At 43.1% G+C, this 20,395-nt stretch overlaps 1 protein-coding gene across 3 annotated transcripts in view; it reads left to right on the forward strand.

Moving 5' to 3' along the window:
* The window catches only part of MIA3 (MIA SH3 domain ER export factor 3), a 28,710-nt gene that overhangs the window by 5,610 nt on the left and 2,705 nt on the right, over window positions 1-20,395 (forward strand). For all 3 annotated transcript variants that reach the window (XM_050316762.1, XM_050316761.1, XM_050316763.1), the window contains exons 3-23: window positions 974-1,060; window positions 2,659-5,596; window positions 6,507-6,788; window positions 9,054-9,109; window positions 10,182-10,313; window positions 11,545-11,566; window positions 13,568-13,656; window positions 13,808-13,885; window positions 13,988-14,098; window positions 14,951-15,022; window positions 15,169-15,273; window positions 16,058-16,180; window positions 16,294-16,411; window positions 17,273-17,328; window positions 17,410-17,500; window positions 17,612-17,750; window positions 19,421-19,522; window positions 19,622-19,682; window positions 19,777-19,812; window positions 19,904-19,971; window positions 20,262-20,359. In XM_050316762.1, coding sequence (XP_050172719.1) covers window positions 974-1,060; window positions 2,659-5,596; window positions 6,507-6,788; window positions 9,054-9,109; window positions 10,182-10,313; window positions 11,545-11,566; window positions 13,568-13,656; window positions 13,808-13,885; window positions 13,988-14,098; window positions 14,951-15,022; window positions 15,169-15,273; window positions 16,058-16,180; window positions 16,294-16,411; window positions 17,273-17,328; window positions 17,410-17,500; window positions 17,612-17,750; window positions 19,421-19,522; window positions 19,622-19,682; window positions 19,777-19,812; window positions 19,904-19,971; window positions 20,262-20,359 — 4,864 coding nt within the window. The remainder of the gene's footprint in view (window positions 1-973; window positions 1,061-2,658; window positions 5,597-6,506; window positions 6,789-9,053; window positions 9,110-10,181; window positions 10,314-11,544; window positions 11,567-13,567; window positions 13,657-13,807; window positions 13,886-13,987; window positions 14,099-14,950; window positions 15,023-15,168; window positions 15,274-16,057; window positions 16,181-16,293; window positions 16,412-17,272; window positions 17,329-17,409; window positions 17,501-17,611; window positions 17,751-19,420; window positions 19,523-19,621; window positions 19,683-19,776; window positions 19,813-19,903; window positions 19,972-20,261; window positions 20,360-20,395) is intronic.

A 20,395-nucleotide genomic window follows, 5' to 3' on the forward strand; every position in this document is an offset into this window, starting at 1 on the left:
GGTTTCTTCTTTAATTTGATCTTTAGCTGAGCGCTCTTCCCAAACAAACTCTTCAAGAAAATGGGCAATTGTCATTTTCCTCCTATAACAAATGACTGAGGAAATGACCAACATTATTTGTCCCCCTGGATATTTGACCCCCCGGTCATCTAGGAACTCTGTACCTTTTTAGGTGTGTCTAATTACCTGAATTATCTAATCTGTGGAGTGATAGCATGCTATTAATATTGGCTTCTTGACAGCTGTTGTCAGAACTCCCAAGTGAGAGCGTTGCTGTGTAGATCTTATCCAGTGATTGATAAGAGAGATTCTTGTCTTCCACTGTTTGCCTTGGCTTAACACGTTGACTTGCTTGAAAATAGCCATTTGTGACTGATTTTTGCTTGTGTTAGGCAGTGAAGATCAACAGTGCATTTGCAGAGGAGGACATATTTTCCACACAGGTTTTAAAATGATTAGTACCTCAGGTACAATTTTTTCATTTTCCTACAATCTGCTTTAAGAATTTATTTTTTCCTGTAAGTTACAAAGTGAGCATATTCTGGGCTATATAATATTGTGCATGGGTGTAAATCTTATTAGTCGAAGATCCTCTTCTGCTTGCTGCTTGAGAAAATCCTCGAGGCATGTGTGGTGCCCCTGAGAGCACACAACAGCAGTTACCTGTACATGAGCCAGAATGCATGGGCTTTGCTCCCAGCTCTCCTAATAATTTGTTTTATGTCAGGCTTTAAAACATAAACATTAATACCCACCAACTTCACAAGGCTGTTGTGAAATGTAGTAGAAAACCTCAATGAAAACAAGGTGTCACTGGTCTTTCATTCACTGTGTTAAACTTCATTTAGAATACTTGAGAGTCAGTTTGACATATTTTTTACTGGTGTCTGCAGTTAGGATTTTTGACGTGGTTGCATGATTTCTAAAGCTTCTTTACTGCTTTTTTGTTTGCTTGTGTGTGTTTTTTTGACAGGTTGGAAGTGATTTTGGATATTTTCCAAAGGATTTACTTGAAATAAATCATAATTATTCCAATGAGGAGCTAGAATTGCCAACAGACGTAAGTATTCTTTTTTTCTTTTTCAGTTGGGCTTCTTACTGTTTCCTAACCTCAGCATTCAGTAAAATCCCTGAGGAGGAGATGGGAATATCAGTGATTTTTAGTAACTTTCTGTTAGTAAGCAGCTACATATGTGCAAAGGTGCACATATATGTGGGTGGTGGAAGTTTGTGCAGCTATGTATATGGATGTATGTGAAAGCATCAGCCCCAAAATGTGGGCATTGTTCTTTCTTTTTTTTGAATGTTATGGTTTTCTTCTAATGGAATGTGCTTGGACTGAACTCTAGAAGTGCCACTAGCTGGCTTGAGCACAGGTTTGTTTGGTATGTATTCAAAATAGTTTCTTTTCCCAAACTTTCGAAGTTTAAAGTCCTGTCAGAAACAAAGAAAACCTGATACGCTTAGCCCTTTGATTCTAGAATTGCTCCTTCAGCCCTTTCACGCATGAACGGCTTTCATGCTCTAGTAGCTGGTAACTCCACAGCTGTGTGATTAAGGCCTCTTTGAGGCTGCAGTGTTGGACAGAAAGTCAGTCATATCCTGGGCTGACTCCAAAGCAGTTTGGCCAGCAGGTCAAGGGAGGTGATTCTGCCTCCTCTGCTCCACTCTGGTGAGACCACATCTGCATCCGGCTCTGGGGTCCCCGGCACAGGAAGGACATGGACCTGTTGGAGTAAGTTCAGAGGAGGCCACCAAGATGATTAGAGGGATGGAGCACCTCTCCTGTGAGGAAAGGCTCACAGAATTGGGTTTGTTCAGCCTGGAAAAAAGAAGACTTTGGGGTGACCTAATTCCAGTACCTGAAGAGAACCCGCAAGAAAGCTGGAGAGAGACTATTCACAAGAGCATGTAGTGGCAGGAGAAGAGGGAATGGCTTCAAACTGAGAGTAGGTTTAGATTGGATACTAGGAAGAAATTCTTTACTGTGAGGGTGATGAGGCGCTGGCACAGGTTGCCCAGAGGAGTCGTGAATGTCCCATTCCTAGAAGTGTTCAAGGCCATGTTGGATGGGACTTTGAGCAACTTGGTCTAGTGGAAGGTGTCCCTGCCCATGGCAGGGGAGTTGGAACTAAATGATCTTTAAGGTCCCTTCCAATCCAAACCATTCTATAAAATCATGTTCAGTGTCTTGCACTGCTTCTATTTATTTTTCAGAAATTGTGTGACAGGAAGTTCCTCCTTGGAGAACTTGGTCATGTAAGGAGAGACTAGCAAAGAGATCGTGACAAACAAGCTTAGCAACGTTTGTTTTCTTCTCTTTACTGCCATTCAGCAATAGACTTGTTCTTGATTCAGGATATATGATGATGAGTAAAGTGTAATACTGTCAACTCTGTTGCTGACTTCCACTTTGTTCCTCGCTAGGAGGTCTCTGGCAGGGCAAAGCCAAACACTTTTTATTTAGGCTTTTGTGAGTCCTTGGGCGAAACCTCCACCGACTTCAGAACTTTGGTTAAGGACGCAAGAGGTCAATTCTGCAGGATTATTGTAATTTACTTCGCTGCTGCACCTCTCTCTAACTAGGAAAAGGGATTTGGTCTCATCACTGTAATAAATAAAATAACATTTTTGACTACATATTGTTTTTCATTTCAGGAAACAGACTTCGTTTGCTTTGATGGCGGAAGGGATGACTTTGACAACTATAACGTGGATGAGCTTTTAAAGTCATTGCAAGAGACGATAGCAAGCGAAGGGGAAACTGAACTGAGTGATCCAGGGACAGAACCAGCTGAAGGAACAGAGAGGGATAAGGAGACTGAACAGGCTGGTAGAGTAATGTCCCCTGGTGCTTTGGAGACAGGCGAGCGGAGCACTGAAGAAGACAAGGAAAACCTTGTCTTGACGCATGAAGTAGACAGTTCTCTTACAGAAGGAACTGAAAATACTGGGGGACACTCCAATGCCAATAGTCACAAAGAAAACTCTCAGGGAGACCAAATTGCACATGAGCACTTGAAAGGAATGCTACATGGGAAATTAAAAGGGCTAGAAAGTGAAAATACCAAAAACACTAGTATTCCTCAGGGTGAAACAAGTCAACTTGACCAAGAGAATGAAGAAGTCAATGCCTATACACTTTTAAACAGAGAGCTCTCTGTGAACTTGAAAACAAAGTTTGGTTCAACTGCTGATGCTGTTGTATCAGATGATGAAGTGACTCGCCTTGTTACGTCACTGGAAGATGATTTAAATGACGATTTGAGCATTAATCCTCCTGATGCAGAGGAGGAGCCAGACTTTGACGATCAGTCTGCAGAAATCCCTTTGCTGTCTTTTACGGCAGAGGATGAAATCACATCCCCAGAGGATTTAGAAGATGATGGAAACGATGATGTTGAGTCACAAAACCATGAACCTGATGAAGATGCAAAGGGTGCTACAAAGCTAAATAACCAAAGAGACAATGAGGAGGAACCCAATTCAGATGCATTAATTCTTGAGGATGCCTTCAGTAGGAGCAAGAGGTCAGGTGACAGTGGAAGTGTGGACAGGTCCGAATTTAAACGGACAAAAGAGAAACAGGATGACGTGGTGCTAATTAGTAAAAGAGGAGCACCAGCAACAACTCAACCTGATGATCTCTCCAAAGAACTCCTTAGAAAGGAACCTGTAGGTTCTGGTGATCTAGTTTCAAAAGAACAAACAAACAAAACTGAACAGTTTGAAGAGCAGCACACTGATGGAGCAGAGTCACATCCTGGAGTGCTGAAGAGTACAGCTGTGCCTGATCCTCCTGCTTTGCCTAGTCCAGAAGATGATCTGGAGTCCAAATCATTTGTTAAAAACAAGCAAGATGCTTTACAACCATCTGCTGATGGTATTAACAAAAGTCCCAAAAGAGTGCCACTTGCTCAAACAGAGAAAAGTGAGAAAAGGTTTGAGGGTGATACCTCAGGGGAGGTCTTTGAGAGCGATTTAAAGCACAAAAGGTCGTGGGACAAAACAAATGAGAAAGGAAGAGCTGAGAACAAGCCTTCTTTTGATGTTCCAGCCAAAACAGTGGAAGAGGTACAAAATGCATCTCAAAATGACCTTGGAGATACTGAACTCTTGAGAGTGAAAGTGGAGCATGGAATGCCTGCAGTGGAGAAAGAACTTCTTGGACATGAAGATTTAAATCAAAGAGGGGAGATTGATCATGAAAATAAAAAAACTGCCTCTCCTAACAAAGAACTGGAAATGAAAAGCAGAAACATGAAAGAAACTCCTGCAGGGGAGGGAGAACCAAGCCATAGTGGAGCTGTTGAGCAACACAGGCCATGGGAAAATGAGACTGAGTATTCAGAGGCAAATGTGAATGAAGAACCATCAAGAAATCCTGGCAAGATGCCAGCATTTGAAGAAAGCATTGAGAAAAGTTCCCCTGAAGAAAAATCAAAAAGTACTACACAGAATACTAATACAGAGAATCTTACTCAGCAAGGAACTGCTCATACTGAGGATGCAGATTCAGACAGAAATCTTGGCACAGATTTAGCTAAAGAAAGAACTCTAAGACCAGAATTGCAATCTGAAGAGCCACATGCTGAGGAGGACCCTGACCTGAAACAAGAAGAGGATGAGCTGCTGGAAGATGAGAATGCAGCAAGTGCAAAGCTGTCACAAGTAAGGGCTGCAAATGTACAGGGTGATACACTAAATATTGAAAATACAAATCCTGAATTGGAAGGACTTAGTGAAGCTGTTTCAGGAACCCCAAATCCTACTTACAAAACAGGAGAGGACACAGACTCAATTTCTAAGGAGGATAAAAGAACAATCAGCATGCAAAATGCAAGTGAGACTGGGAACAAAGATGTTGATGTACCAGTAAGAAGAGATGCTAAATTGGATGAGATGGAATATGTCATGGAAGATGATGAGGAGCCTTCTGAAACTGAGGAGCCATCGGCTGTGGAAGAAGATAATTTCCAATCTCCTGACACAGAAAACAGCGATGACTTTGACCAAAAGAAAGATCATCTCCCAGAGGGCATGTCACAAAAAGACTCAAAAGAGGTGCAAAATTTAGAGCATACGAGAAATGACCAGCAGCAGTCTGCACATTTCCCCAGCCCTGCTGACAGCTCAGCAGCCACAAACGACACTGTAACAGACTTCAATGAGTCTGTGAAGCGGCTCACAATAATAAGAGACTTTCTGGATGAGAAGCGTGTGATGCGTCTGCAAAAGTACCTTGGGTTCCAAGAGGTGGTCAGGATAGAAGCCATGTTCCATGACATGAAGGTGGAGATGGAGCTTGCTCGTGAGGCAAGCCATAATAACGGAGATGTAGAAAAAGCCTTGGACCAGATACTTGAGTTTTCAGAATCGAACATTATGGATGTTGTAGGAAAAGTTCTGGATTCCAGAGTGGCAGAAAATAAAGAGGAGGTGGTGAAAGAGATGGATTTGTATGATGAGGAGAGTGCACTGATGGATGACATTCAAGAATTAATATATTCTTTAAGGAGTAAATATTCATCTGCTAGTGAGAGTGTCCCACTTGCATCTACTCCAGAACAGGAAGATGACCAGCTGTACATTGAAGGTAGGATGTCAAATCAGTTACTAAACAAATGAAACGGAAGTAAAACCCTATCCCAGGCAACACTACGTAACCCAGAGAAGGCCTAAGAAGAGTGTGAGGGAGTAGAATCGAAAGAGGCCTTGTGAAATATTCTGGGATTTTGCTTATTTTTCATGCATGTTTTCAGCGTTGTGATGAGTGGCTCAGGGACGGATCCTGAGAGGAAGTGTTGAGCTCAGCATGTCTGTTCTTATGGGCCAAGTTCTATGTAAGATAAGGGGCATCCATGCATGGACATGGCTAGAAGTAGCCAGTCAGGACATGTCTGTACCTCCTTAAGAAACTGAGATTCATATATACTAATGTGCTGAATTTTCTGGAGGGTTTGGAACAGTCTTCTTTTTTTTCCTGAACTAGTTAGCACCTAGTTATGAGAGATACCCAGTGATTAATGCAAAGTTGAGGTACTAAATCCCTGCACCTAAAATCTCTGGTGTCTCTATTATATTTTTCCCCACATTGGTAAAAGAGCATGTTGGTAGAAACACTGAACAAAGAGATCTTTTGATGGGGGAAGAACCAGAGATACAGTCTGCTACAAACTTGCTGGTTTTTCTAATTACTGTGTAAGATGTTAAGATACGCTCTTAGCAAGGCTCCTTTTACAGTAGTACATCTTAGGTATGTGATTTGTGATAAGGTCATGAGTGATTAAAATATTTCACCTTGCACTGTTTCACTGCAAGGTCAGTGCTTGATGTCTTGCATAAATTTCATAGAAACATTTAATTGGACATTACTGAAAGTTGATTGAGAATATATTGAAAGTGATACACAGGCAGAAATATTTAATAAGTGCCAAGAAAGACAGCTGTGGGTAAGAAATATACATTAGCTCAGTGCTTAATTCATGTCTCCTTGTCTGTCACAGATGGTGCAAAACAGGCTGAATATGGCAGAGTTACCATCAGAAACCCAAATGCCATCGATGAGGGCAATCAAGAATTTCAGCAGCTTGAAGATAAGAGGCCAAAGCAGCCTACTGAGGAGGAAGAGAAGGCTGTTAATGTTCCACCTATGCATGAAGAGGCCAACTTCTCAGACAACGGAGAACCTGAAGAAGGTTATGACAGTGAAAGAGGATCGATCCTGGAAGATAATTCCTTTGAGTCAGTTGATTCAGAACAAAGTGCCAAGGAAGATATTGCTGCAGGTAACCATTTGGAATTGGGTTATTTTCTTCTTTTGCTCTTGAAGAGGTGCATGGTTGAATGTAATTTTAGGCAAATACCAGGGGTTTTGGCTAATATTTTTACTGTCCTTTGTTGTAATACTAATGGCTCTCCCTGATCCACGGCAGTCCCTCTAGTGGCAGTACTGTGTCGTTAACTTAGCACAGCAGTTTCTCTGTCATTTCTCAATTTAGGAGTAAGAAAAGAGCTTCTGTGAGTGTCATAGTTGGAGTTCTGTGCTTGGGCTTGTGGACTCTGTCTCAAGATGGTAGTGGATAAAGAGCAGGAATCGCAGGAAGCATACCATTAGCCCAGGTTTGTTCCTTGCAGAGACTGATAGCCCTGTGTCATGTGCTGTAGACAGGACTGCCATAGAATCATGTGCCCTCTCTTCTCACTCTTTTTAGCCTGTGTCTCTAGGCTGTATTACTTTCCAGGAAAGATGGTGTGTAGCTTCCCCCTCAGGCAGTTCAGTAATTTCTGTGTGTGTTGGAGTAGGAGCAATGTTTGACTCTCTTTGGCTGAGGCCTTATCCCTCTGCAGCTAGAGTGCTGATCTGTGCTGACTCGTCATTGTGCCAAGAAGGGATCCTATTACTGTCATCTTCCCTAGTCTGTTTTGGCATGAAACTATCTTTGACTCTATTCTTGGTGCTAAGCTTGGCTTTGCTGTTCTGCATTCACCTCTGATTATGCTTAACAAATCTGTCTCCAATGAGCATTTAGAAAAAGAATTCAGGCACATCTTGCCTAGCTGTTCTACGCTCCTGAGGTGCTGTACCATCCCCACAGCAAAGTGTTTTTGAGCAGCTTCTAAGATCTGCAGGAAAATCTAGATTAAATGCAAAGACACCTAATAAATTTTAAATGGTTGGTGGATAACTTACGTGGTGAAGCAATCAGATGTTCAGCTGTATTTCAGACCAACGTGCATTCCTTCCTAAGGGTGGTTTAATGTTCATCAGGATTTCTTATGAGGACTGGTAGAAGTTCTGTGAAGTAACAGGGCGGACGCTGTTGAGCCACTGGTTACAGCAGCTGTTCCATGGCGTGAGAACAGGCAGGTAGGTGGCTGTGGAATCTGCTGGCCTGAACTCCTGGCAGCAGCAACAGCAATGAGAGGAGAGGCAGGAATCAGTTCAGGGTAGAGGTGTGAAGATGGTTTAAAGCTTATGCCATACTAACAGGGTACTGACAAGAGTTCAGGGAGCGTTTGGACAGTGCTCTCAGGCACATGGTGTGGTGCTTGAGGCTGTCCTGTGCAAGGCTGAGGGTTGGACTCCATGAGCCTTGAGGGTCCCTTCCAACTCAGGATATTCTGTGATTCTGTGGACAGTGCTGGAAACTGATGGGAGGGATAGGAAATGAAGAATGTGTGCTGCTCTGGTTGCTGACTTGCAGCTGGAGGAGCTGTGGGTGGTCTGTCAGAGGCAGAGCTCGGCAAAGTGACACTGCACAGCCGCATCCCGCCCTGTAATGCCGCTTGTGGACTATTAATATTATTTTCTGAGGACTTTTCTGCCTCTTCACTGTTCTTAATGGCATCCTCGCCTGCATCAAGAACAGTGTGGCCAGCAGGACAAGGGAAGTGATTCTTGCGCTGTACTCAGCGCTGGTGAGGCCACACCTTGAGTATTGTGTTCAGCTCTGGGCCCCTCAGTTCAGGAAGGATATTGAGGTGCTGGAGCAGGTCCAGAGAAGAGCAATGAGGCTGGTGAAGGGACTTGAGCACAAGTCCTGTGAGGAGAGGCTGAGGGAGCTGGGATTGTTTAGTCTGGAGAAGAGAAGGCTCAGAGGTGACCTCATCACTCTCCACCTGAGAGGAGGTTGTAGGCAGGTGGGGGTCAGTGCTCTTCTCCCAGGCAATCAGCAGTAGGACAAGAGGGCACGGACTTAATCTCTGCCAGAGGAGGTTTAGGTTGGATATTAGAAAGAAGTTCTTTACAGAGAGAGTGATCAGGCATTGGAATGGCCTGCCCAGAGAGTTAGTGGATTCACCGTCCCTGCTGGATGTGGCTCTGAGTGCCATGACCTGGTAATCACAGTGGGGTTGGATCAAGGGTTGGACTTGATGATCTCGGAGGTCTCTTGCAACCCAGTTAATTCCATGATTTTATGATTCTGTGGTTTCCTCGGTGCCCTGGAGCCCCGGGTGCCGTGACCCGGCGCGGGGGTGGCGGCGGGGCCTCCCCAGGCTGTCCCTTGGCTGAGGTGACGCCGCCCCTCCCTCTCTCCCCCCCTCCGCAGGTGCCGGCGCGGCCGAGGGCGCCCCCTGGCGGGCGGCGCGGGAGCTGCTGCGGCGGGTGAGTGGCGACGGCGGCGCGCGCGCGGTGACGCGAGCGGGGGCGGGGCGGGCGGTGCACGCGGCGGGGGAGGGAGGAGGGAAGGAGGGCAGGGGAGGAGGGAAGCGCTGACGTGTGCCCGGCGTTTCGTAGCCTCCCGCGGCATGGCGGCCGGCAGAGCTCCCGCCGGGGCGGCCGCTGCAGCAGGTGAGGGTGGCGGCGGGCGGGCTGTGAGCAGCGGCGGAGGGGCCCCGCCAGCCCGGGCGGTGACACTGCCCCCCCGAGCCAGGCGCGTCCCTGAGGGGGTCACCGTGAGGGGGGGCTGAGCGTCCCGTGCCCCCGCCCCGCACTGTGGGGCGATCCCGAGGGAGCGGAGACGGCCACGGGCGCCCGGGATCCCTGCCTGGCCTCCCGGGGTAGCGGGGAGAGCTCGCCCCTGGGCCGGGCTCTGCAGGGGCAGATGTGCGCCCTCCTTCTGGTGCCTCGTCGCTGTCGGCTGTGAAGAGGGTAGGGAGGGAGGAGGCAGCTGTTCCCGTGTGGGTCGCACAGTTCGTTCCCCGAGCGCCATGTCATGTCACTATCGGCTCCGTAACCCGTACCAGGCGCTCACACCTCCCCAGGTGCTCTCTGGCCTCCAGGTAGAGGAGGAGGCACCTGGCATATGACCCTGTGGCCGGGGCAACAGCTGGGGAGAGGTCTGAGAGCCATTTTCACTGTATTACTACAGGCGTAAAACTGTCCAGATGTAAAACTGTTTGGATTTTTTTTTTCCTTTATTTTTTTCCCATCCTTACAGCTTTGTTTGGAAGCAAGTCAGATAGCTGCCAGTGGTGTGTAACACAAAATGTGAGCACCAGCAGACTTGTCACTGCCAGGTGTCGTCCTGATACTTGGAGTTTTGCATTGAAACGCGGGCAGCAAGCTGCTCTGTGGTTTTCCTCATTTTCAGTTTTCGGTTTGCACAAAAACTGCAAGAAAGCTCTAGATGGTTCTCTGGTTTTATGACAGAGATAAAAGCACCTTGCAGACTGTTTATTTTGCCTGAGTATTTAATGAAAACATACTCATAGCTGTCAATGCTGTCGGTTTTCAGTTGGTTGCCACCCTGCCTGAGGAAATGCGTCCTGGGCCTGATTTCCATGGACTTCCATGGGAGCCTGTTATTATGACTGCCTTAGTGGGAATTGTCACGCTTGCTATTTTTTTCTGGAGAACCTGCCTTTCAGTGAGTATATGTCGTGCTTGCCTGCTGATGTTTCACTTACCCAGCGGTCCTCTGTATGGTTAAACTGTTTCAGCACTACTGGGCTCAAAGCAGTATGTGGTCTTTCATGGTTTTACTTCTGTTTAGAGCATTAATGTGAACTAAACATTGGGTTGAATAGCTAAAGTAAGTTTGCTAAGAAGCATTTTCTTTAAGCTGTTAATTGAAGATCTCTTAGCACTAGGTGATTTCAAAAGCAAAACAGAGGCGTGTGATGTAAATAAAGAAGGCTGAGGAAAGGGTCAGCATATCTTTGAAACGAGAAGCCTTCCATGTGCTGGAGCCTGTTGCTGACTACCTCCAAAACAAGCAGTTAATCCTTCCCCCCTCATGTTGTCCAGCTGCTTGTAGGCACTGCATTTAGAAACCTAAACCCCCGATATTAATTCTGACCAGAGGGCCCCTTCCCTGCTCTTCTCCTCATTCTGTGTTTGTCCTCTTTCCTACATGGGTAATTTTCTTTGCAACAAAAACACCCTCACCAGCTCTCAAGTACAGCAGTGCATCTCCTTGGGAGCCAAGATGAGAATCAAATAGGCCAATTTCTTTTACAGCTGTCAAGTGCAGTCACGATATGCTCTAGAGAAATCTGTAGAATACTTTATATTTGCCTGACAAAAACGAGTTAAAACTAAATATTATCTGTAAACAGTATTAGTAGTTTTCCTCCTTGCTTGGTTTTGGTATTGAATACAGTGGCTCAGTTTCAAATGCAAAGCAGTGTAAGTAGAAAAGCATAAAAAAGCTTCTGAAATTCTTCTTTTTCCATGTTAATTTTGAAACGAGCACCTGCCATGTAAACATACATTGCTTTAAGGGGATCAGAACTGGGATGCCAGTGTGTTTTGTGTTTGTTCAGGGCTGTGGTTTAATGCAAAATGGCTTCATTTTCTTTGCAAATTGGATATGGGCAGTTACCGCTATCCTTTTAGTGAGTGAGTAAACAGACGTTTACTGAGGCTCTGGGACAGGGCTTTAGCCTAGAAGCTTTTATTAGAAAACAACCTAAGCTCGTTTGTAGTGTTACTCAACACTTGCTGGCAGTGATAGATGTGTCTTCCATATGTTGCTTTAATCTGTGTATAAGTGGTGGGTTTTTTCTATAGGGAAAATTAATAAAATTTTTCACTTATCACTCTTTATGACTAATCTTTTTTTTTGTGTGTGTGTGTGTCTTCTCTCTCTTCTGTAGGTAAAGAGTAGAATCTATCAAGGTAAGTTTCTCTCTGCTTTTCAGTGTAGTTGATGCTTGGACATGGAAAAGTTTTGAAGATTGTTAGGTTGTTTCAGAGAACCAATTATTCATCTTTACTCTGTTTCAAAGAGAATGCCAAGTCCAAGATTACAGTGTAAACTTGGCCAGTAGATTAGTTGAATCTGAGGATTTAAATTTTGCTTTTGACAATGCTTTGATCAGGAGAAACAGTGCAGCTCACACCTGCAAAACAAAGGGCAAGGAACAGCTCCACCTTGTTCAAAATAAATGTGAACCATGGGTTTTTACTGGTGTGATTGGTTGTGGGGCAGTTTGGTTTGGTTTTTTGATTAGCAGTGGATCTAGTTTTGCTTGCTGTTTCTTCCCAGAAAGCAGGAGCTAGTTCCTCTTGCCTTTTTGGATTAAGGGGATCCTGAAGCTGACTGCTGGGCAGTTGCAAAGAGACCCTCTAAGTGTAGACCTAAATCTGCAGGTATTCCCGTGGCTAGTACATTGCTTCTTACAAGAGTATTTCTCCAGCTTCAGGTTCCTAAAATTAAAGTGTACTGAGTGGGAAAAAAATTGGGTTAAAAGTAGGGTAATTGCTGAAATTCATAATTGAAAATAAATTGAAAATATGGAAGAATTAACTTCTCAGGAACTCTCTGCCTCTTTCTCATAAACCATACTATTTACCAGTCATTCCTCTCTAGTTTCATTGTGGTTATGCTGCAGTTTTCTTCTGTACAGTTAATGCAGAATTGATGAGCTGAAAAAAGTCCATCTTAGACCTGTGATTTCTGTAGTTCAGGAAAACCATTGGTATTGGTGGTGTAGAAATCACTTAGCACCACAGCCCACCCCAAACCAGTGAGGAACACAGATCTAATTGCACCCCCCCCCCCCAAATATTCTCCTGTGTGATGCTGTACAGAAACTACCGAAGCTAGGAACAAATAGATACTCTTTAATCTTGATAAAGGTCATGTTATTAAAATCTTTACCCTAAATAATAGAATATTAACGGTGACAAAAATGCATTACATTTAGAGTCACAAAAATAAAATCTATTATCCTCTCATAATGACAGTAGTGAAATTGTGAGGTGAAGCTAATGAAAGGATTCCTGTCCTGTTCCCAGAGTGGGAAAGGCTGTCCCAGGAGCCCTCGTGTGGGAGGGGAGGGAAGGAGGAGTAGCAGTTGCCATTGCACCCTGTGGGATGCAGTTGGAACATCCAGTGCTTCTTGTGCTGCAGGATTTGCTGTGAGGCAATTGGCGCTTGGGGCGTTCAGATACAGACAGGGGTGGCTTAGGACTTGAAAAATAACTACAATTGGGTGGTTTTTTAATTAATTTGCAGTAAAATAATTTAAGTATGTTAATGATTTTTGGTGAATCCTAAGGGTTGGTTGGTGACTTGTTCAGGGTGAGAAGCAAATGCATGCCTAAAGGCTGTTGCTTGGTCACAGCCTTTTTGAGTCTAAGAATTCCAGTTCCTTGAGACTTACTGATGCCGCCTCTAGCCGACACTCTCCTTTCTGTTCCCAGTAGGACCAGAACAGAACTTTCATCCTCTTACCTTTGCTGACCAAACATTCAGCTCCAATGTAGCAGAAAGGAGGTTGGTGGGGGAGATGTTGCATCTCCCGGAGTGTCTGAGCAGCATTCTGAGACTGCTGTGAGGTCCTGGCTGCCAGTTCTTCCCCTGAATGTACCTCATCGGTGCACAGCCAGCACCTTACTCTGCTCCGGGTTCTGTGACGAGCTCCTGTGAAGTGAATGCAAGGGCTTCGTGCTTTTTGTCAGTGTTCAGTGCTTTACTATCTTGTTTTCAATCCTAACTCTAAATGAAAGCTGGAGGTGCAGAAAGGGCGGACTGCCAAGGAATTGGCACTATCCTGATTTATGCTTTTAAGTCATTACCTGAAAATATTCCCTAAAGTGGTAGTAATGATAGCTGATTTGCTTTTCCTCCAGTATATGAAGTACAGTTATTGTAAGCTTTCTTTTTCTTCGTAGTGACTGAAAAGCAACTTGCTGAAAAGATTAAAAACCTTCTGCAAGAAAAAACAGAAATCTTAGAAAAGTTGTCAGAATATGATCAAAAGGTATTGTCTTAAGTTCTTGTCCTTTGCTTCCTAATTTTCTGTTATTGCTTGAGTGACACAGTCAACTCAACAGCTAATATATTATTTTCTATTCTTACTGAATATTATGCTGACAGTTTCCTCAGTTCTGTGTGGTTGTTTCTGTGCTTAGATAAAGGAAGCAAAGGAATCCATGAAAGTGGCCCAAGAACAAAAAGACATTCTCTCTGATGAAACTGCAGGACTTAAGGTAAGAGACAGTTAACTCTCTCTCTGTACTGACAGCAGAAATATCAGTTAAAATAGTTTGCTTTGTGTTGGTCTTTTACCCTTTTTTTTTTTTTTTCTTAAGGACACTGTCAAAGAACTGGAAGAAGCAAAGCATCAGCTAGATGACAAAGTGAAAAATCTGCACACAATGCTTGAAACGGAGAGAAAAAAGAACGAGAAGAAACAGAACAAGGTTAGAGCAATCACACTCATGTTTTATATTGTTCTTAACTTGGTGTACCCTAAAAGCCGGTCACAACCAGTTAGTTAGATAGCATCAGAACAAGCAAGGTGAGCCACCTCAGAAAGAACTGAAATGAAATTTCATGTTTATCCCAAGCTTTAGCTGGAGAATCTGTTTTGTTGTCTCTGTTTGGGGTTTTGTTGTTTGTTTTTTGTGTTTTTTTTAGTTCGTTTGATTTTGGGTAGTTTGCCTGTTTTGTTTTGTTTTTGTTTGGTTGGTTTGTTTTGGTAAGACTGTGATGGATTTGTGTGGTTATGTGCTGTCACAAACAAACAGATGTATTCAGGCCATGGGCTAGTCTAATACTTCCCAGCTGGAGCCAGAAGGTTTCAGGTTTGTGAAGATGTTTTCCTGTGCTTAGAGAAGCATCTAGCTCTGCAGTAAATGTGAGGATCTCTCAACTGCCCCTTGGTTTTGTTATTTTCTTCTTCTTCTTTTTAAGGCCTGATTTTTCTGCATCAACAAGTTCTTTGCTGTTGTTTTTGATCAAAGGTTGCTGCTAATGACAGCAGTGTGTGTTCCTTTCGTTGTCGGCTGCACAGGTGTACAGGGAACTTCCTTGCCACAAACAGGAGGAGTCATAGGTGGCAGCTGATTCCAGTGTGCTGAATGTTTCTATTCCTTGCCTTGTTGATAAGGCAGCTCTGTGTTGCTGCCAGTCCAATGCCTGCTCTGAATGGAAGTTTTTTTGGTGTTTTGGCTTTTCTTTTATACTTCTAGGCTATACAGGTAAAGTAATTACTCAGGCTGAGGCATGTACCTGGCTAATACTCTGTCACTGCTCATCTTTTTCTTACACAGCTCTCTGAAACCCAGAAGTCCTTGGAGAAACTGCAGGAGGCTATCAATGTGCATTCTGCAGAGCTTTCAGAGGTAAAGCATGATTTACACCCTCTCAACAGTCACAAGTTCCTGTACCAGGAAAATTCATATCTATGTAATAGAAAATGCTAGCTTGGCAGGCTCCCCTTGTTGTAGTTTGACTTAGTGTTTTTGTTCCTCTTTTGTATCACGTGTAGGTGCAGTTAGCCCTTAATGAAGCTAAACTAAGTGAAGAAAAGGTGAAATCTGAGCTGCTTCATGTGCAGGAAGAGAATGCTAGGCTGAAAAAGAGCAAGGAGCAGGTAAGTTATGGCCAGGCCAGGCAGCCTTGTATTTAGAAGAAAATATGAGGGCTTTATTCCTGGGGTTTTTTTGCATGTAACTTCAGCATGTCTCCATTTTCTTAGCATGGCAGAATTCCACGTTTCCTATTATCAAATTCCTATTATAAAATTTAAATGCTTTGTGCCTGCCTGCACAGACTTCTTGTGCAGGTGAGCCTCTTACATGTCTCTGGTACAAGGGCTTCGCCAGTTCCAGTGGTTCAGTTTTGGTCAGCAGTTTCATAGGAAGTCTGTGCTGATGTGGTTGTCACTGGTTGCCACTTGGGATCAGGAGCCAAGGAAGTAATGCTAAAGAATTGCCAAAAAGCAGTTCTGAAGTGAAGTGGGGAGGACCTTTAACCCTGAAATGTTGTGACAGTTCTTTTACAAATAATTGTAAATATTTGTTTTCTTTCTCCATATATGAAGTAGATGGCCTTTAAGGGATGTGTTTTGTTTACCTCTGGACTGCAGTTAATTCCTAGTATTTTGAAGTGTGTGAGCAGTTTGGTTCTGATGTTGGGATATTAGCTGAGAAAACGTCAGATTTGTAAAGTCACGTAATAATAAACTGCAGAAATATTCCCAGCATCCAGTTCTGCCAATGGAACAGCAATGTGCCTGATAACTATGAAGTTTACCCTTTATCTGTGACCTGTGGTGATCAGTTATCAGCAGAGCTGGCAGTAAAATAGACTTTAATTACATACACCCTGGACTAAAAATAAAGGAAGTAATCGTCTTGCCTTGGTGCTTCATACAGCTGCTGAAAGAAGCTGAAGGTTGGAGTGAGAGGCATTCTGAGCTCCGTGAGCAGATCCAAATGTATCAGAAATCTCAGAAGGACATAGAAGAAACACTTGCCTACAAAGAAAATGAAATTGAAGTAGGTTCTTTATAATCAACTCGCCTCAAATAGTATGCATCATAAAATACTTTGTCATACTTTGCAAAATGCAGAGCAATTCTTCCTCAGTGAACCTTTGATTTCGTTACTAGGTTTTAACTAACTGCATTATGCAGCTGAAGCAGCTGGACGTGGATCCAGAGGCCAAGAAGGATGAGAAGGGGGGTGAGTGGAGCCCAGGAGATGAGCTGGCCAACGGAGAGTTGCCAGGTACAGGAATCCTACCCTGCTGGCTGAAGCACACGTGGTGGTGTGTTCGTGGCATGTCACAGAGGGAACAAGGACAATCCATGCCTATATCTGCCCGTGGGTTAACGGGCTGACAGCTTTAATCCTCAAATACAAAATAGCCCCCAGCTGAAGGGAGGAATTGTCAAAGAGGCCAGTAATTGCTTTTAGGTGCCCTTTTAGGTAAATCATGAGTGTAATGACACAGTTGTAAAGATTGAAGGGCACTCTGAAAGCTGCGAATCTCAACTTTGTTGTTATGGTACATTTATTTTTAATATGAATTTTTAATGAATGTTCTGCTTGGCTCCAGAAAGAGAACTAATTTAGGGAATCACATTTTTTAAATCTGAAAGACCAAAATAGATGTTTTCCAAACTATTCAGGCAGTTTGTCATTTATGATGTTGCATGTGTGTTTGCTATTACATCTCTGGTTTTGAATTCCTCTTTTTTTCCCCTTTTTTTTTTTACTTTTTTCTATCTATGGTATATGTGGAGGCCAGAAATTTCCACTCTTTGATTTTCAGATACTCTGTGCAGTAATAGATGCTGCACTCACATCAAATATTAGTGTGGTGTCCAGAAGAAGTGACAAGAAGGAATCTTCTGAACACATTTTGGAATAAATCTAATAATAGTTCTGTTGTGCTGGTCATGGATTTGCTATTGTGTTTTGTTCCTCACCTCACACTCTTGGGTTTTGTGTTCTTTTTTCTTTTTTTAAACCATGTAAGAAGAACTGTCCTAGACTAAAGTGTAGGGAAGGTTATTTTTTACAGCTGTAGAGTCTAAGGACTTGGGGTTAAGAAACATGGAAAACAAATATATTTTCCTCTTTTAGATATTGAGAGTGAGAAGATGAAGGCTCAGATTAAGCAGATGATGGATGTCTCCAGGGTAAGTTGCACAACCTATGTAACAAATGCAGTCACATTACTGCTATGCCTGGGATAAGAAACACTCTGCTCCTCTTCTCAGGTAAAAACTATGTTGTCCATAGTTGAAGAAGACAGAAACCTTCTGCAGTCCAAACTGCATGATGAAGTAGCAGCAAGACATGAGCTGGAAGGTAGGTTTACTAAAGAATTGTTTGTGGTTTAAAAAGAAACAGAGCGTGTGAGCGGCATAATGGTTCTCATTGCAACTTCAGCTTCCTCACTTACCTTCACTTCTCCAACAGAGAAAATAAAAACATTGGAACATGACTCCTCTTCTCTCCAGTCAGCCAAAACTCAACTGGAAAATGAATGCAAAACTCTGCAGCAGAAAGTGGAGATACTTGGTGAACTCTACCAGCAGAAGGAGATGGCACTCCAGAAGTAAGCCTTTCCTTACTCTGCCACGACATGGGATATTATATCATAGCCACTATCCAAGTGCTCTTTGCTCAGAAGGATCAAATAACTTGAAGTTGTAGTTGGAGTCAAAGATGATGAGTGCTCTTTCAGTGCAGTTGAAGCTAGTACCCTGTTTTCACTTTTCCCACCTTTCCAGAGAGGACTGTCAAGTTTGCATCCCCAGTATTGTCTTCTACTTTTAAACTTTTGGGGAGGGCAGAGGGGTGGCTTGGTCTGCAAATTCTATGATTGATCTGTTATATTCTCCAGAAATGTCGAGGATAGTCTAGGGGCCGTGAAGCTTTGTTTGTTACACTGACCTCAATTCAGTGAGTAGACAGTAAGTTCCAGTGTAGGAACTTGGTATTTTAGCCTGGTAAGCTTCTTGCGTTCTCAGAGGGCTGCATTAAGGCTGAGTTGGTCATGGCAACTGAGGGGAATGAACTGTGAGCAATGAGGATCCAGTGTGTATCTGTGTTCATTCCTCATTTATTTATTCATTTATTTACTCACTGAAATGTCTATAATACCATCTCAACTGGGGAAAATTTGAGAATAGAATTCAGGGACATTTTCCGCTAAATTGTACAGAAAGCTGAAATTGTGATGGAGAAGCAATTGAAATTTCTAAGGTTTGAGTGTGTAGGCTGGGGGAAGCACAGGGTTGGAACAAGCTAAGGAGGTGAGGCTGTACAGCAGCTCACTGGTGAAACTGCCTGACCTTGAAACGTCAGGATCCACAAATAGGAGACACATAATGGAGAGGTGAAGGGTAGCCCACCTTTCAAGGAAAACTTCCTCTTGACCTCTGTAAATAATTCTGTTCTTTCCAAAACTTACATGAGGTTACACTGCCTGTTACTACTTCTTTCTTAGAATAAAGAACTTCTTGCACTTTTCTTTTTTTTTTCTGGAAAAATGCTTTGACATGTAGCCAAGGAAATGGATTATGTTGAACTGGATGTTAGGAACAGTTAACTTGCTGCTAGTTTAATGGTTTCATATTTTTGAGATAGCCCTTCTAAGTTAGGAACACATTATGGACCTCCTAAATACTTTCAGAAAAATGTCAAAAAAAAAAGTGAACTGTGAGGTTAAGAGGTTATAAGAAGACTGTGGAAATTGGTCATGTAGTAAATTGCTATGTTCAGTACTTAGGAAAAAAAAATCTTCTTTCTTTCCCCACAATTAATGACTATGCAGTGTGTTGGTCACCTGGCCTCCAAATTAGCCCCTTTTCACTACACATTCATTTCTTCATTTCCCTTGGTTAATGTCAGTTCAGCGTATTTCCTTGTTTGTACCTTTGTAAATCTGGATTACCATCTGTAGAACTGCAAAGAAAACTACAGGATCTGAAGAGATGACCTGTCTGCAGTTGATACATTCTGACAGTCCTTTGGATGCTGACAGAACTTTCTGTGTGTGCTTAATTTTAGGGTTTTATACACAAAGGGTTTGTCTGTTGATTTCAAAAGAAAGTACTTCTGTTTCTTAAAAAAAAAAAAAAAAATCTTTTTTTCTCTCTGTGTTCTCGCACATTGTTACAGATTCTGATGTCACTGTTGTTAGCAGGGGAATGCCTTGATTTTGAGTTGTAGTAGATGCAGAATGGTGGACTATATTGTGCCTTTTTTTTTTTTCCTATGCAGAAAACTAACCCAGGAAGAGTATGAGCGTCAGGAGAAGGAACAGAAATTGTCTGCTGCAGATGAAAAAGCCGTGCTGGCCATTGAAGAAGTGAAAGTTTATAAGTAACTTGAGTTTCTGAAGATTATGGTTTTCTTCTTGTTTCAGCCATTGAGGAAAATTCATTTAAACCTCTCTCCTTCCCTCTTCTTCCTTCTGTGCAGGCAAAGGATCCAAGATATGGAAGAAGAACTGCAGAAAACAGAGAGATCTTACAAGAACCAGGTAAACCTGCTTGCTGTTTATTGTGTCATCTTTTACACATCATTCCAGCGCTCTGGTAGTTGGACAAAAACTAAATCGCTTCTTTCCTTCTCAGATCGCTGCTCATGAGAAAAAGGCACATGACAATTGGGTAAGAATGTTCTTCTTTTTCTTATGCAAACAGTTTGTATTTGACTTCACATTGGTGCCATTAATGCAGCTGATAAAATTTTACCTACCAGCTCATTGCCCGCTCGGCTGAGAGAGCTCTGGCTGAGGAAAAAAGAGAAGCAGCCAACCTGAGACAAAAGTGAGTATGGAACAGACCCTCTTTATTCCTCTTTGAACGTGCTCTGTGTTGCTTGGGAGAGAAGAAGCTCTAGCAGTGTCAGGTGCTCATTTAGCTCGCTCAGGATGCGCAGTGCATATTTGACTGACTAATTTTAACCACTATTAAACTGTTTTGGTGCTTAAAATAAGATCTCTTGGTGAAAGCAGTAATGTTTTACGATGCGGTTTGCCTTGTTGCATTATAATAAATATAACTCACAGGTATTTTTTTTGAATAGTAATAAGAAACCTTTATTTTTTCAAAATTAGATTAATAGAAGTAAACCAAAAAATCGTCATGCTTCAAAGACCAGTAATTGTAAAGCCAACTCCAGGCAGACCAGATCGCCAAGTCCCGCCACGACGAGGTAAATGCTGCTGGTTCACCTAAAACTTTGGTCTTG

The sequence above is a fragment of the Myiozetetes cayanensis genome, unplaced genomic scaffold, assembly GCF_022539395.1.
Source record: "Myiozetetes cayanensis isolate MyiCay16 unplaced genomic scaffold, myiCay2020 scf2-11, whole genome shotgun sequence".
NCBI lineage: Eukaryota > Metazoa > Chordata > Aves > Passeriformes > Tyrannidae > Myiozetetes > Myiozetetes cayanensis.